At 37.9% G+C, this 17,463-nt stretch overlaps 1 protein-coding gene across 9 annotated transcripts in view; it reads right to left on the bottom strand.

Annotated features, from left to right (window-relative positions):
* JAK2 (Janus kinase 2) overlaps positions 1–17,463 on the bottom strand; it is a 196,253-nt gene that overhangs the window by 38,505 nt on the left and 140,285 nt on the right. For all 9 annotated transcript variants that reach the window (XM_037143581.2, XM_037143579.2, XM_053656163.1 and 6 more), the window contains one exon: positions 12,695–12,840. In XM_037143581.2, coding sequence (XP_036999476.2) covers positions 12,695–12,840 — 146 coding nt within the window. The remainder of the gene's footprint in view (positions 1–12,694; positions 12,841–17,463) is intronic.

Genomic DNA, 17,463 nt, shown 5'->3' with positions numbered 1-17,463 from the left:
TTTTCTATCTACTGTCTATGCTACTTATTTTCTGTACCTTCTCCCCCCTTCTCCTCCTCCCACTCCCCTGTTGCTAACCCTCCTTGAGATCTTCATTTCTATGTTTCCACTCCTGATCTAGCTGTCCTTTTAGTTTGCTTTTGTTTTAGGTGTGGTTGTTAATAACTGTGAGTTTGTTGTCCTTTCCCTGTTCATGTTTCTTTAACTTCTTTTTCTTAGATAAGTCCCTTTAACGTTTCATATAATAAGGGCTTGGTGATGATGAACTCCTTGAATTTGATCTTATCTGAGAAGCACCTTATCTGTCCTTCCATTTTAAATGAAAGTTTTGCTGGATAGAGCAATCTTGGTTGTAGGTCTTTAGATTTCATGACTTGGAATACCTCTTTCCAGCCCCTTCTTGCCTGTAAGGTCTCTTTTGAGAAATCCGCTGACAGTCTGATGGGGACTCCTTTGTAGGTGACTGTCCCCTTAGCTCTTGCTGCTTCTAGGATTCTCTCCTTCATTTTAATCTTGGCTAATGTAATTACGATGTGCCTTGGTGTGTTCCTTCTTGGGTCCAACTTCTTTGGGACTCTCTGAGCTTCCTGGATTTCCTGGAAGTCTATTTCCTTTGCCAGATTGGGGAAATTCTCCTTTATTATTTGTTCAAATAAGTTTTCCACTGGTGGCTGTGCCTTTCCCCCTTCTGGTACCCCTATAATTCGGATGTTGGAGCGTTTAAAGATGTCCTGGAGGTTCCTAAGACTCTCCTCATTTCTTTGAATTCTTGCTTCTTGACTCTTTTCTGTTTGGCCATTATTTGCTTTCTTCTGGTCCACTCCATTGATTTGAGTCCCAGTTTCCTTTTCATTGCTATTGGTGTCCTATGCAATTCCATTCATTTCAATTAGTTTTGCCTTCATATATTTGTCTAATTTGTGGGTATAATCAACCAGTTCTGTGAGGATCCTGATCACCAATGTTTTAAACTGTGCGTCTGTGAGTTTTGCTATTTCTTCATCGCTTAGATTTATTGGCTCTGGGGCTCTGAGATCCTCCTGCGCCATTCTTGGTCTGTTAGGGCCCTTTAAGTGTGAGAAGCGGCGCCTTGGATTCCCAGGTCGCTGGGTTGTGACGCTGTATGTGGGGGGCGTGGTCAGAGCGGGGAAATGGCGACCCCCTCTGCTGCTTCTCACAGCTGGGTACGGAGGAGCAGTGCCTTAGGTGGTTCACCTGGGCCGGGCCACTCAGAGTCGCTGGGTTATGACGCTGTATGTGGAGGTGGGGTCAGAGCAGGGAAATGGCGGCGCCCTCCACTGCTGCTTGCCGTGGGGACCTGCCGGCCGGTCCAACCGCCCACTCCCTCGCCTGTCCACCCGTGCACAAATGCGCGACCTCAGTCAACACGCTGCCCCGGGCCCGGCTGTCTCCCCCGAGGTCGCTCGCCTGGTTGCTCGCTGGGTCGCTCACTAGGTCTGACCCTGTGCCTGGATTCCGCGGGCCTGAGTGTGTCTGGCCGAGTCCTCCTGTGCAACCCTGCTCCGCCAGCCGCTGGTTTCGCCCCTTACCGGTCAGGCTGAAGAATTTGTTGTTAACAGACTTCCGAAAAGTTCAATTTTCCATGTTCTGGCTGTGTTTTCTGTTGCTAATATTTAGTTTTCTCTAATCTTGGTTGTGGGAGAAGGCACGGCCCATCCACCTATGCCTCCATCTTGGCGGAACTATTTTTTATTTTTTAAAAGATTTATTTATTTACTTATTTTAGAGGGGAAGGGAAGGAGAGGGGGAGAGAAACATCAATGTATGGTTGCCTCTTGTGTGTCCCCTGCTGGGAACTGGCCTGCAACCCAGGCATGTGCCCGGACTGGGAATTGAACTGCGATCCTCTGGTTCAGAGGCCCGTGCTCAATCCACTGAACTACATAAGCCAGGCTAAAATTTTATTTTATATTTTAGTACTATCTATGCTTGTGAGGTTATGAATGTCTATCATATATGAGTGGCGGAAAGATTTTGCTACTGCTCATCTCTTGCCAATTCTGCATTCGGTTATGTCAGATTGATACCATAGGACTGGCCATGAACCAACTAGACCTTCGCCCCACATCTCCTGTGAACTGGTCGTTAAACATTGACCAGCACACCGCCTCTTACTCCCTTCCCCACCAGTCTACTGTAAGTCCCTGGAGGAACTCTCACTTTTGTACTCAAGTAGCCAGTGATGCTCCAGAAAGTCATTTGACAGTATTTGTGTTGCACTGTAAATTCATAATCAACAATTTTAAATAGCCTTTCATCACTTCTATCACTTTTATGACATTTCTCTGTTCAATTAATTTTCCCAAGTCCCACAACCATGCTAAACCTTCTCTAATTTCCTCAAACCTCAGCTACATTCCTCCTCATTTTCAGCTGATGGCTTCATCTCTTTCTTAAAAAAAAAAAAAAAAGAAAAAGTTTCTCTAAGTAGAGTTCCCTCAATATCCTGCTGGCAAACCTATACACATCTGCACTCATTTTCTCCTCTTCCACACCTGTTAGAATAAATGAAGTATAAACCCACTAGTTAAAGCCATACAGTGCCAGTACTTCCTAGACCCTGTCTTCCTCTAATACACATTTACCTTCTAGGGACTTTTACTCTACTTATTATTTCTCTTCTACCCACATGTTTTAAAAATATTAATCTTCTTCCCATCCTACATGTAATTCTCTTTATCCCATGTCTTCTCCAGCTACAGCCTATCTGGCCTCTTTTTTGAAAGAGTTTACACAGCCATTTCCATCTTCCTGCCTTCCACTTACTGCTGAACTCAGTACAATTTGACTTCTGCTCCATCATCTCATTGAAACTGCTCCTGCTAAAATCTATAAAAATTTCCATGTTGCTAATAACCCAAATCCTTGTGTTTATTTTTCTTGTAATTTTTCGGCAGTATCCAATACTATTAATCATTCTTTCCTTGAATCTCACTCCTCTTAGCTTTCCTAATTATACTGTCATTTCTTTGGCTGCTGCTTTTCAATCTTCTTTACAGGTTTGCTCCCCTTTACCTAGTGATTAGATGTTGAAGTTCCTCAAAACTTAATTGTGGGCCTTCTTATTTACACACATTCTCTTTCTTCTGCATACTCTATATGCAAATCACTTGATATTTCTATCTCTAGCCCTGACCTCTAAGCTCTAGACCCTCATCTTCCACAGTCAAGTCAATCTACCCATTTAATTTGGATGTCCCAAAAGCTCCTCAAACAATGTGTCAAACCAAACTCATGAGCCTCCATAACATCCTCCCAAGATCCACTTAGAGAATTCCCTGTCTGAGTAAACAGCACTAAAATGTACCTATTCCTGCAGTACCAGAAACCCAGGGATCACCCTTTGTACTACCTTCCCCTCAACCCCCATTAGTCAATCCATCACCACATCCCCTTGTTTTTACCTTCCATATATTTCTTGTATTTGCCCATTTTTCTCAGACTAACCTGTTCAACTGTATCTCCTGGAGGGACTACTACTACTACTCCATGGCCTTACTCTCTGATTGACTCTCATTTCCATTTACTTTTAACCCCCTCTAATTTGTTTTCTACACTGGAGTCATGGGGCTCTTTTAAAAACATAATCATTTCACCCCTGCTTAAATTAATACCCTTGCATAGTTTATTAGTATTCTTAACCTTGACAACATGACTCTTAAGATTCTACACGGTCAAACTGCTGCCTCATTTCCTACTAACTCTGAGTCCTGACTAACTCTCCCTTGAGTCTTCCTATACTTCCTTCTGCTACAAAGCATTTTCTACCACTCACCTCTCTCTACCCAATAAATTCTACCCATTTTTCAGACCTCAAATCACATTCTATTCCTTTTCATAACAATTATATACTTATAAATAAACAAATATATGAAATTTAATAAAGTCTAGATAGCACATAAGAGTCTCAGTAAATTTAGAATAAACACTGAAAAGAAGATTATACATATAATCAGAATGCAAATGAAAATGCCTATTTTACCTACTTATGTCAAAAACATTAGTTACCAAGGGCCTTACTAAATTTGGAATGTAATTTGCATAAACAGCAGTGATTATTTGACTTAATAAACCTTTAGAAAACTAATTTTAAGAATAAAAAGAGGAGTTTAAGATAACGTCATACAACCAAGCTTTCCTCTTTCATTCCTTGAATAAAGGCCCAGACACCTTTTGGGACTACCAGAGGAGTGTGTGGTTCGTAAATATGATGAATACCCTTCAGTGCCATGCTATCAGAACCAGCCTTGTTAGAAACACTAAAATAGTTCAAGAGACACATGTTGTGAACTTTTGAAACATAAAAAACATTTCTTCTGATGCTTCTCTTACATTGAGCTTTATAAAGAATCCTAAAAATAAGGCAATAAAAGGCTTAAAATTGAGTTTGCCTTAAAAGCTGTACTATATTTTGTGCTGTAAAATGAAACTTTCATCTTATTACGATTGAAGTAAGCCACTGAAAATTCTAGTACTTGCTTAGTTGTTTAGAAAGGCAGGCTTATTGATATGAGGTATGTAGTTCGGTTGCTGTATAAATAAGTTTCCTTGGCCCTGGCACAGTATTTGCAAACTCATCCATCAGAGTCTCCTTTAAACTCTTTCCATTCTCTAGTTCTCTCTTTCTACCCTTTAGCAAATATAAGACTGTAAAGAGCAGATGAAGAATGAAAACAGAAAAATCTTATTTGTTTCCTTTACTTTCATATACTCCAACACCTAAGCCAAAATATCCAATTAGGGAATGACACACAAAAGATTAAGTATCTAATACATACACACGCACAGACACATATATGCAGGTGCATATGCACACAGAGGCATGACTCACAGACACAGACACAAAGAGATGCACCTGAAATGTACTTTTTTTTAAGTCTGGGAAAGGATATGTATTTTCTTACACTAACCCTAGATCCACACTCTACTGGTTATTTCTGGGAACACAGCGCTTAATTTAATTCTACCTAAAACTAACCATTCATCTGTTCTTCCATCAATCCTGAATATTTTAACATTGAGTAGAGTTCTTTGATTATTTCTCAGAAATAAGCACTATAGGAGAATTCAGAAACCACCGGTGAGTTAAATTATAGTAATAAGGGAAGCAAGACAGGGATGGTTTTGCTTCAGGACAGGCATAAATTATTCATCTAATATTAAAATATCATGGTACAAGAGAAATTAAAAAACAATTAAATTAGAGTACTTCAAAATTTAAATTCTTGTGCTGAAAATGATACTTTCAAGGAAGTGAAAAAACAATCCACAAAATGGGAAAAATATTTGCAAAAAATATATATATACATATGTATATATATGATGACTTGTATCCAGAATATATAGAGCCCTTACAACTCTATAATAAAAAATATTTGATCCAGCCAAGATGGAGGCATAGATGGAAACACTGCATCTTCTCACAGAACCAAGTTTAAAAACAACAAAGTTTTAGCAATAAAAACGCAGCCAAACCACAGAAAATTGAACTACACAGAAGTGTGACAACAACGAACCCTTCAGCCAAACCGGTAAGAGGAGCAGAGCCAGCAGCGGAGCGGAGTCGAGCAGCAGAGATCCACCGGACCGGACCAACCGGGGCGCGCAACCCAGGCATGCCATCAGCCATGGGCGGATCCCAGGTATAGAGTAGCAGGGGGGGACTCACTGAGGGCTGACCAAAGTCACACAGTCGAGCACAGATAAACTGGTGAAGGAGCGAAGCGGTGAGACAGACCATGCAGGTCCCAGTGGCGGAAAGTGGCAGAGGGGACCACCATTGTCCCTCTCTGACCCCACCCCCACATACAGCGGCGCAAACCGCCGACCTGGGTGGCCCCGCCCTGGTGAACACCTCCTCGTATGTAACAGGCACAAAAAGATCAAAACATGGCTCAAGAACAACTCAGAGCCCCAGAGCCAATAAATCTAAGTGATGAAGAAATAGCCAAACTTTCAGATGCACAGTTCAAAACACTGGTGATCAGGATGCTCACAGAACTGGTTGATTATAGTCACAAATTAGAAGAACATATAAAGGCTAAACTAATTGAAATGAATGGAAATGCACAGGAAACCAATAGTAATGGAAAGGAAACTGGGACTCAAATCAAAGGAGTGGACCAGAAAGAGAAAAAAAATGACCAAACAGAAAAATATGAAGAAACAAGAATTCAAAAAAATGAGGAGAGGCTTAGGAATCTCCAGGACATCTTTAAATGCTCCAACATCCAAATTATAGAGGTACCAGAAGGGGAAGAGGAACAGCCACAAGTGGAAAACTTATTTGAGCAAATAATAAAGGAGAACTTCCCCAATCTGGCAAAGGAAATAGACTTCCAGGAAATCCAGGAAGCTCAGAAAATCCCAAAGAAGTTGGACCCAAGAAGGAACACACCAAGGCACATCATAATTACATTAGCCAAGATTAAAATGAAGGAGAGAATCCTAGAAGCAGCAAGAGATAAGGGGACAGTCACCTACAAAGGAGTTCCCATCGGACCTTCAGTGGATTTCTCAAAAGAGACCTTCCAAGCAAGAAGGGGCTGGAAAGAAGTATTCCAACTCATAAAATCCAAAGACCTACATCCAAGATTGCTCTATCCAGCAAAGCTTTCATTTAGAATGGAAGGACAGATAAAGTGCTTCTCAGATAAGATCAAATTCAAGTTCATCATCACCAAGCCCTTATTGTAGGAAACGTTAAAGGGACTTACCTAAGAAAAAGAAGATAAAAAAGATGAACAGTGAAGGGACAGCAAACTCACAGTTACTAAGAACCACACCTAAAACAAAAACAAACTAAGAGGACAGCTAGATCAGGAGCAAAACCATAGAAATGAAGATAACATGGAGGGTTAGCAACAGGGGAGTGGGAGAAGGAGAAGGGGGGAGAAGGTACAGAAAATAAGTAGCATAGATGGTAGGTAGAAAATAGGGGGTAGGGCAAGAACAGTATGGGAAATACAGAATCTAAAGAACTTGAGACACGTGGTCATAAACTAAAGGGGGGAATGGTGGGGAAGGGGTGTGTAGGGTGGAGGGGAATGAAGGGGGGAAATAGAACTGTAATGACATAATTGATAAAATATATTTTTTAAAAATTTAATTGTACATTTTCAATATGTAAACTTTATGTGAATTATATCTCAATAATGGTGTTTTAAATATATTGGAATTTTATATTGAATGTTTAATATTTAACAATTTTGAAAGTGAAGCATAGAAAAACAGATGCAGAATTTTGCAGATGTACTTATATCTTGATTAAGAAAAACCAGAGAGATACAATTACTAAACATTCAGTGAGTTTAGGACACTAGACTAAATAACAAAGGGAGAAGAAGAGAGGGCCTGACAAGTGACCTCAAAGAAACAAGATTGTATCAAGACTTTGGACAACATCACTGTCTCTAAAGCAGAAGTGTCCCAACAAAGCACAGGCCCAACGATGGCTTCATTTTTAGAAAATTCATTTTCAGTGGCTCAAATCTTCTCTGTGTTCTTCTCAATTCCTTCAGTTTCTATTAATGGTATGTAAGATATTTATCCCTGGACTCTATTCTCCTATGATCTGGCATATAGCAGGTATTCAATAAACACTGTTAAATGAGTGAATGAATGAATAAATGAATAAATAAATTAATACCCTAAGGGGTGCCTATCTGCCTTTTAATCAAGAACAAGGCCTTAGTGAAAATAAATGTTTGTTTTTCCTTTGGCATTTAAAATCTTCTAGATTCTTCAGTAAGTTCCTATAATTATATCCTACAGCTTACAGCCTTAGGGTAAGGCCTAATGAAAACCTGAAAGCAAAAGAAGACCCTGGCTGGTGTAGCTCAGTGGGTTGAACATGGGCCTGTGAACCAAAAGATCCCAGCTCGATTCCCAGTCAGGGCACATGCCTGGGTTGCAGGCTAGTTCCCAGCAGGGGCCAGTTCCCAGCAGGGGACGCATGAAAAGCAACCATACATTGATATTTCTCTCCCTCTCTCCTTCCCTTCCCCTCTAAAGATAAATAAATTTTTTTTAAAAAGCAAAAGAAGAATACTTAAAACCAAAAAGGAAAAAAGAAATTGATATCCTGCAAATTATACATCAACTGTTTTGAAGACACTCAAGGAAAAAGTCACTGAAGCCAATTATTGAGGAAAGAATTTCAAGAAGTAAAGGGCATTTTACTCAGCTTCATGACATCTTCAAACTTTAAATCTGGTTATGTAGTATCTAAGATATATATATTGTCTCCAAACTTAAAAAAAACAAATCAATGCATTCATATATACCTTTTAAAAAGTAGAAGTTTAACAGCCAGTAAAGCTGGGCTTACAGGAGTACAGTTTCCCTAAAAATCGTATTAGGGACCTGCGGACAAGATGGCGGGTAGGTAAACACAGTACTTGCCTACTCAACACAACACATCAAAGTTACAGCTAAAGAACAACCATCATTCAGAACCACCTGAAATCTGGCTGAATGGAAGTTCTATAACTTGGATATAAAGAAGAAGTCACATTGAGACTGCTGGGAGGGGTGGAAACACAGAACAGCCTGGATCTACACCCATTGGAAGGTATGTCTCAGGGGTGGAGGTCGCCCCAAGAAGTGAGGTATCATAGCCCTAAACCAGGCCCACCACCCCAGGGTTCCAGTGCCAGAAAGAGAAATCCCCATAACTCCTGCCTGTTAACATCCACTAGGGATTGAGGCTGAGGGAGAGAGAGGGATCATGAAGTCCTAGGCAGCTCATCTTAAAGGGCCCATGCATGACCTTACTCAGGTTACTCCCTCTGAGCTTCAGCACTAGGGGCAGCAGCTTGAAAAGCACCAGAGACATACAGAGAGAAACTGAACTGTCTAGCACCACGGTGAGAGTTGGGAAGCAGCTTTCTCCCAGACAGAAATGCTGGCAGAGGCCACTGTTCCTTTGATAAACCTTCCCTGCACAGAGCCAGGGGGTGGGCACGATCAACCTCTGTTCACACTGTTTGCCCCACTCTGTAATTCCCTGAGGGCCTCCCCACCCAACTGCCAGGCCTACCCAAGCTGTTTCTAGTGGCTTTTCCATACAAAATGGCCTATATAAGCACATGCTTCAGAGTTTCTTAAAATCTCTCAGACAAGCAGCATCTGGCTTTAATGTGCCCCATACCTTTCACTAAGTGGTCCCAGTCACCTAAAGTAGCAGTGTTTGGCCTTGGTTCACACCTAGACCTCACCTGGGCACCTCCAAGGCCAGCACAAGTAGCAGTCATTTGCAGACTGCTTTGTAGCTCATGCCAGGTGGTTTCGGGCAAAATACTGGTGCTGGCTGATCTTGGCCTGCTACTCCCTAGAGGTCCCAGAGCCAGCACACCCAGCAGAGAGCCTCACACCACATCAAAGCATCACCACCCAACCACCTCCATAAGCAACACATTCCAGGGCAGTGGGCATCAGAGCCACACTGAAACAACTCCTACTCTGTGGGGTGGGCCCCTGCACAGCTGATCCTGCAAAGTGGTAGGAGGTCAGTAGTGAGTGGTCACAACCAGTCCTTGCTGCTGATTGGTATAGGGGCAAATCCCTCCCATTGACATGCCAACAGCAACCAGGCTCAAATGCAACAAGAGGGTGTACACAGCCTACCTGGGTGGCATACCTGGAGTACCCCACTTGGGTGATCTGGGAGGACTGTGCCACTGGACCCTATATTAGGCCACTCTACTAAGCCTGGGAGACATAACAGTTCTACCTAATAAATAGAAACAAACACAGGGAAGCTGCCGAAAAGAGGACACAAAGAAACATGACCCAAATGAACAATCAGAATGAAACTCCCCCTGCCCCCCAAAAATAAATAAAAATAAACAAAATGGAGACAAGCAATCTACCAGATGCAGAGTTCAAATACTGGTTATAGGATGTTCAAGGAACTTAATGACACCTCCTCAGTATAAATAAGGACCAGTCAGAAATGAGAAATACACTAATGAAATAAAAAATAATTTACAGGGAATCAACAGTAGAGTAGACGAGGCCAAGAAGCTAATCAGCAATTTGGAATATAAGGAAGAAAGAACCAACCAATCAGAAAGGAAAAAAGAAAAAAGAATTTTAAAAAATGAGGACAGTAGAAGGAACCCCTGGGACAACTTCAATCATACCAACATTTGCATCATGAGGTGGAGAACAGAAGAAGAAGATACAAATTAAAAACCTGTTTTAAAAAATTATGACTAAAACTTTCCTAATTTGGTGAAGGAAACAGATACAAGTCCAGGAAGTGCAGAGTCCCAAACAAGATGAACACAGAAAGGCCCACACCAAGACTCATCATAATTAAAATGCCAAAGGTTAAAGACAGAGATAAAATCTTAAAATCAGCAAGAGAAAAGCAGTTAGTTACCCACAAGGCAGCTCCCATAAGACTGTCAGCTGATTTCTCAACAGAAACTTTATAGGCCAGAAGGAATCAGCAAGGAACATTCAAAATGAGGAAAAGCAAGGACCTACAACCAAGATTACTCTATCCAGAAAGCTATCATTAGAATTGAAATACAGATAAAGAGCCTCCCAGACAAGAAACAGTTAAAGGAGTCCATCACCCCCAAAACAGCATTATTTGAAATGTTAAACAATCTTCTTTAAGAAGGAAAAGGAGAATAAAATGATAAAAAAATGTGAATAAGTAATGGTAATAAATAAAAATCTATTAACAACTGAATATAAAAAAGCAAAATATACAAACAGAAGAGAAATACTCATAGATACAGTGAACATTTTGATGGTTGCCAGATGAGAGGAGAGTTGGGGGGATGGGTGATAAAAGCAAAGGATTTAGAATAATCATGAGGATGTAGAGTACAGTACAGCATGGGGAATACAGACAACAATATTCCCATAACTTCAGATGTTGTCAGATGGGTGCAAGATTTATTGGAATGATCACTCAGTAAGTTATATAGTATCTAATCACTAGGGGTACACCTGTGACTAATATAGTATGTCAACTGTAATCAAAAAATAAAAATGAGCCCTGGCTACGGTGGCTCAGTGGATTGAGTACCAGCCTGCAAACCAAAGGGTCACCAGTTCAATTCTCAGTCTAGGGCACATGCCTGGGTTGCAGGCCAGGTATCCAGTAGGGGGCATATGAGAGGCAACCACACATTGATGTTTCTCTCCCTCTCTTTCTCCCTCCCTTCCCCTCCCTCTAAAAAATAAACTTAAAAAATCTTTATATAAAAAAAGCTCATTGCCTAAAAATAAATAAATAAAATAAAAAATAAGTAAAAATGAGCCCTGGCTGGGGTACTCAGTGGATTGATTGCTGGCCAGCAAATCAAAAAAGTGCCTGGGTTGCTGGTCAGGTCCCCAGTAGGTGGTGCACAAGAGGCAACCATACATTGATGTTTTTCTCCCTCTCTTTCTACCTCCCTTCCCCTCTCTAAAAAATAAATGTAAATCTTTAAAAAATAAATATAAAAAATCAAAATTATTTTTAAATGGAAATGAAATTGTATTTGGCATGATTGTCAATATCCAATGTGCAGAAAAATAATTTGGAGCAGGTGGAGTGTGGTTTACTTGTATAAGAATCTATTGAAATCAGTTATGAGATAAACAGGGTCTGAGAATCTAATGTACAATGTGGTAACTATAATTGACAAAAATGTATTGTATAATTAAAATTTGCTAAATAGAATATAACTTAAGTATTATCACCAAAAAATAACCCACAAAAAAAAGATAAATATGTGATATGATGGGTGTATTAATAAACTTCGTAGGGGATCCCTTCGCAATGTACATATGTATATCAAATCATCATGATGTACACTTTAAATATCTTACAACTTTACATGTTTATTATACTTCAATAAAGCTGAACTTTTTCTAAATTTCCTGGAGCACTTATAAAAATTCATATTTGTAGACTTCACTTTGGATTTACTGAATCCAAAATCTTGAGTCTGCACCCAAGAATCTTCACTTTAGCAGGAACTTCAGATGATACTAATTTGAGTAAAATATATACATTATTAGAGGCACTCTGATTCAGAATTATTTATACAATGTGCGGATCTGGTAGCACAAATTATGTCTTCAGGTGGTCTCTTCAGTCCTCTGATTTTACCTACCCTTTTCACAATAAACAAATCAAATAATAAATAGACATGAATGCCTATGATAATTTCTGTAGTACACCAACTCTTTCAATCATTTCTTTCAGTTATAAGATAAATAAGTACTTGTCAGATGCAATGTACAATATGATGACTACAGTTTATGCTGCTGTATGGTATACATGAAAACTGTTAAGATAGCAGACCCTAAGAGTGTTTACCACAAGGAAAAAAAAATTTTTTTTTTCTTTCTACCTATATGAAATGATTAGTATTTACTGAATTCATTGTGGTAATCGTTTTGTAAACATGTAAGTCAAGTTGTTATCTTGTATACCTTAAACTTATACAGTGTATTATGTCAATATTTCAATAAAACTAGAAGAAAAAATAATAGTTTCTTTTATCTCACAAACTATGTGTTGTGCACAAGAAGAAAATGTTACCCATAACACTATTAATCATTATAAAATAAAAAGTATGGGCAAACATATTAAATACAAATAAACTCCATAAAAACTCCAATAGTTCCCATTTATGTATATGGATTCATACAAGGAAATTACCTGATAGAGCTATAGATGTCCAGTGGGGTTTGATCCTTTTCTTTGGCTATTCTCATCATATCTAACACTGCCATCCCAAGACATTCTTCCTGTGTTTCATGAGTCACCGGTACTTTTATCCATCCATGCAAAAAATCATGACGCCACTAAAGGAAAAATATATTTGAAAGGAAATATCTTGTCAGTTTCGCTATCACATTTAAATCTGCTACCATATTTTAACCTATAACTTCTAGATGTATACATTTAAAAAGAATGCCAACTCCTTAGATTTTCAAGCGTTTTGCCATAAAATTTTGGTAAAAGTTCTTTCACAAATGGAAACCGGTTGAAATTTAGGTTCCTAGTTTTAGAATTGGGAGCAATACGTAGAGAGTACATATCTCAATCTATTTCACTGCTTACAGCTTCAAATTACATCTTCTACATCAAAACTACCTAAATTAAAATAGATATTAATTAAATATGTACTGAGTTCCAAATACGTTGAAAGTATATAGGGACTGTATTGAAACAGTATTAGAGGGGGTCTCAACCCTCAAGGAGACTAACATCTAGCAGAGAAGCTAAAAATGTAAATAGAAAACTACGATGCCAGGTACTGTATAGTAAGTGCCAGAAAACAGATAGTTCAGGATTATTTCCAGTTGGGGTAATCAGGGAGGTATTCATGGAAAATACAGTATTTCATGTATTCTTTGAAGATGAAGTAATTTTTGATGGACACAAAACACAGTGAGAAAAAAGAAATAATATAAGAACAAAGCACAAAGTGCGATCAGATTCAAACTAGTTGGGTTGGGGTAGACAGTTCATGGGAGGGAATGGCATAGATTAAAAGCTGGAAAAGTTGGGGTTAGACTGCAGAGATCCATTAACGACTTGGTCCTAAAAGCAATAGGGAATCAGTTTCTTTAAGTCTATTTTCTTAAAGCATTGTGACTTTTTCATTGGTAGAAGTAGCAATGCTAGACATGCTTTAAGAAAATAAACTGTATTCAGGAAAACTCTTTAAGAGACTGCTATAATGGTTCATATATGAAGCAATAAACATCTGATGTAGGGAACAGAAGACATTAAAATAGTCTAAAAATTGATAACTTTAAAAAGAATTAAGAAAAGGGGAAAAGAGAAATTCCAAGATTTTTACCTGGATACTTTAAGGGATATGAATAAAATCAGATTGAAAATATATTGGGAGAAAGGAAAGAGTAGAACAAACATGAAAAGTACCAATATTCTAGAAATAATAGCAATTTTATCTATAAGAATTTTAAGAGCTGGAATGCCAATATTTAACCAAGGTTTTTAATTGGATATAAGAAAAATAGGGCCTTCTTCTATTTTTTTGTATTTACCTTCTTTTGATGTGATAACTTATTTGATTAGTTATCATGTAAAGTTTTACATGCATTCTTTAAAAAATAAGTTTACTAAAAGAAACAAAATGAACGTAAAAGTAGATTTGTTAACTTCCTATTAACTAATGAGAAAATATTTTTGTATAAGAAAATAAACTACATCACTTAAAAGGCACAAACAATGAAATAACCAACATTAACCAAAAACAAAGGCCTATATGTTGGCAATAAAAAATTAATTCAGTAAGGGAGCTGAATTTTTTTGCACAATTTCAAACACTTATTTCACAACATTTTTGAAAATGAGCAAGTAAGTCATTCTGATTAAAAAAAGCTACTAAAAACTGATGGCTAGGTAGATTACTTTTTAGTAGCTTGTGGGTTCCCCATATATAATATAGGACCAGTAGATAATAAATTCTATTCATGAAGATAGTCCATGGAACTCATGCCCAAAAGAAAACAAACATGAAAAATCTGTGAGAATAGCACTAAGAACATAATCAACCAAATACCCATTAGAGAAAAGCTACAAATAAGAGTCCCAAATGCCAAGGCATGTTATTTTAAACTAGCCTTCGATATCACAGAATGTACCAATGAATTTTCATTTCATTAAGACTGTAGAAAAGTAGTTTTTTATATGCATGGCTGACAACATCTGAACAAAGAATTTTTGTCTGCATTCAGCCAGAAAAAGTAAGAAAACAGTTATAATCACAAACTCACAAATGAATCAAAGAAAGAACATGGAGTTATAAATATCCTTTTTTTTTTCTGGTTGAATATATGGTGAATTAATTAATGGCTGTTCACATGGCAGCAGCTTACTTTTTTCTTAGTGGCCATATTTGATGACACAAAGAAAATCCTCAGGAAAAAATAAATTTAAAAGGCTGGCAGCTTAATTTTGTCTTTTTAATTGCTTACGGGCTCCAAGTTTGCCTTTCTATAATACTGTCTTACATACTCTAAAAATGGTTTAATGTCTAAACTACTCTTTTAAAACTACTCTTGGAGGGGAGGGGTTTAGCCTGTAGTTTTCTTTCGCTGTTGTTTCTTTGTCCGGTTTTAGGATTAGGATGACACTGGCTTCATAAAAAAAGTTTGGGACTCTTCCCTTTTCTTGAATTTTTTAGAATACTCTGTGACAGATAGGGGTTAGCTCTTCCTTAAATGTTTTGTAGAATTCTCCTTGAAATGTTCCAGTCCAGGGATTTTTTGTGCTGGAAGTTTTTTTATTACTGCTTCAATTTCGTCCGTTGTTATTGGTCTGTTCAGGCTTTCTGCTGCTTCTTCATTCAGTTTTAGATCATATTTTTCTAGAATTTGTCCATTTCACCTAGGCTTTCAAATTTCTTGGCATACAGTTCTTCATAGTAATTTCTTACAATACTTTGTATTTCTGTGGTGTCAGTTGTAATCTCTCCTCCTTCATTTCTGATTGTGTTTATGTGTCCTCTCTCTTTTTCTTGATGAGTCTGCTTCAAGGCTTGTCTATTTTGTTTATCTTTTTAAAAAACCAGCTCCTGGATTCATTGTTCCTTAGAATTGTTCTTTTAGTCTCTAAGTCATTTAATTCTGCTCTGATCTTGCTTATTTCCTTCCTTCTACTTGCTCTGGGCTGTCTTTGTTGTTGTTCCTCGAGTTCTTGCAAGTGTAGGGTTAGGTTGTTTGTTTGAAATGTTTCTATCTTTTTTAGGTAGGCCTGTATTGCTATGAACTTCCCTCTCAGGACTGCCTTCACTGTGTCCCATAAGTTCTGGATTGTTGTGAATTCATTTCCATTTGTTTCCAGAAACTTTTTGATTTCTTCCTTGATCTCATTCTTAACCCATTCATTGTTTAATAGCATGCTATTCAATCTCCATGAGTTTGAGTGTTTCTGAGTTTTTTCCTCGAGGCTGGTTTCTACTTTTAGTCCCTTTGTGGTCAGAGAAAATGTGTGATATGATTTCAGCTTTCTTAAATTTGCTGAGACTTGTTTTGAGTCCTGCTGTGTGGTCTATTTTTGAAAATGTTCCCTACCACCATACCACCCTGAACACACCCAATCTCGTCTTAAAATCTTCCATGTGCATTTGAAAAGAATGTGTATTTTGCTTCTTTGGGATGGCAGGCTCTATATATATATCAGTTAAGTCCATTTCATCTAGGGCATTGTTCAATGCCACAATATCTTTGTTGATATTTTGTTTGGAAGATCAGTCAATTTTGACAGTGGGGTGTTAAAATCCCCTACTATGATTGTGTTACTGTCAATAACTTTCTTGAAATCCTCTAAGAATTTCCTTATATATTTGGGTGCTCCTATGTTGAGTGCACATATACTTATAATGTTTATGTCTTCTTGATGGATTCTTCCTTTGAGTGTTATGAAGTCATCTTCTGGGTCTCTTCTCATGGCCCCTGTTTTGAAGTCTATTTTGTCTGATATGAGTATTTTGCTACCCCCACTTTTTTCCTATCCATTTGCTTGTAATATTTTTTCCAACCCTGCACTTTCAGTCTGTGTAAGTCTTTTTTCCTGAAATGAGTCTCTTGTAGGCAGCATATGTGTGGATCATGATTTCTTAAATCTCAACATATTCTTACCCTCTGGCAATATCATTGGTAAAATTTGCTTTAGTCTCTAACATGCATATGCCTAACCTGATAAAATACACTCAAGGAATAAGATAATTACTACCTCATTTATTTTCTGGGCAGAGACTTATAGAAATAAAGTATTAAGAAACATAAAAAATAATATTAAGTGTTAACTAGAATTTAAAATTTTTTTAAGTTTATAAAAAATAAATATAAAAAGCATATGGTATATTGTCTAGGCATTATTTAGGATTGCACCGTGAAATTATTTTCCTGTCCTAAATATAAAAATTCTTCCTAGAAAAACAAAACTGAAAATCATTTGTAATTTTTCTAGATCAAAAGTTTGAGATATCACAGTATTAATTATTAGGGTAAAGCAACTAAATGAATAGTTCAGGAAAACTTGCCTTATTAACACAACTTCACTAGTATGCCCCCAAAATAGATCAGCTCTGCAATACGGACGAAATAAAATCATAAAAGTGATAGAAAGTCATAATCTCATACTAGACTACTGTCAAAAGCTTGTCTCTGTCTTTCTTAATGGTTACTGAAACAAAGGAAGCTGAACAAAAGTTGGTTGGTGGGCAAATAATCTTTGACAAGAGTGACAAGACCATTTAATGAAGAAAGGACAGTCTCTTGAACAAATGGTGCTGAAAACACTGGATGTCCACATGCAAAAATGAAGCTAGACCCTTATCTGAAGCATAAACAAAAATGTACCCAAAATGAACAAGAGACTTTCATGTAAGAACTAAAACAATAAAACATAAAACACTTACAAGAAACTGTAGTGAGAAAGGTGCATGATAT

This window comes from Artibeus jamaicensis, unplaced genomic scaffold (genome assembly GCF_021234435.1).
Source record: "Artibeus jamaicensis isolate MK-2021 breed Jamaican fruit bat unplaced genomic scaffold, CSHL_Jam_final scaffold_1964, whole genome shotgun sequence".
NCBI lineage: Eukaryota > Metazoa > Chordata > Mammalia > Chiroptera > Phyllostomidae > Artibeus > Artibeus jamaicensis.
The sequence above is the reverse complement of the archived record's forward strand: the minus strand, read 5'-3'. Positions and strand labels throughout refer to the sequence as shown.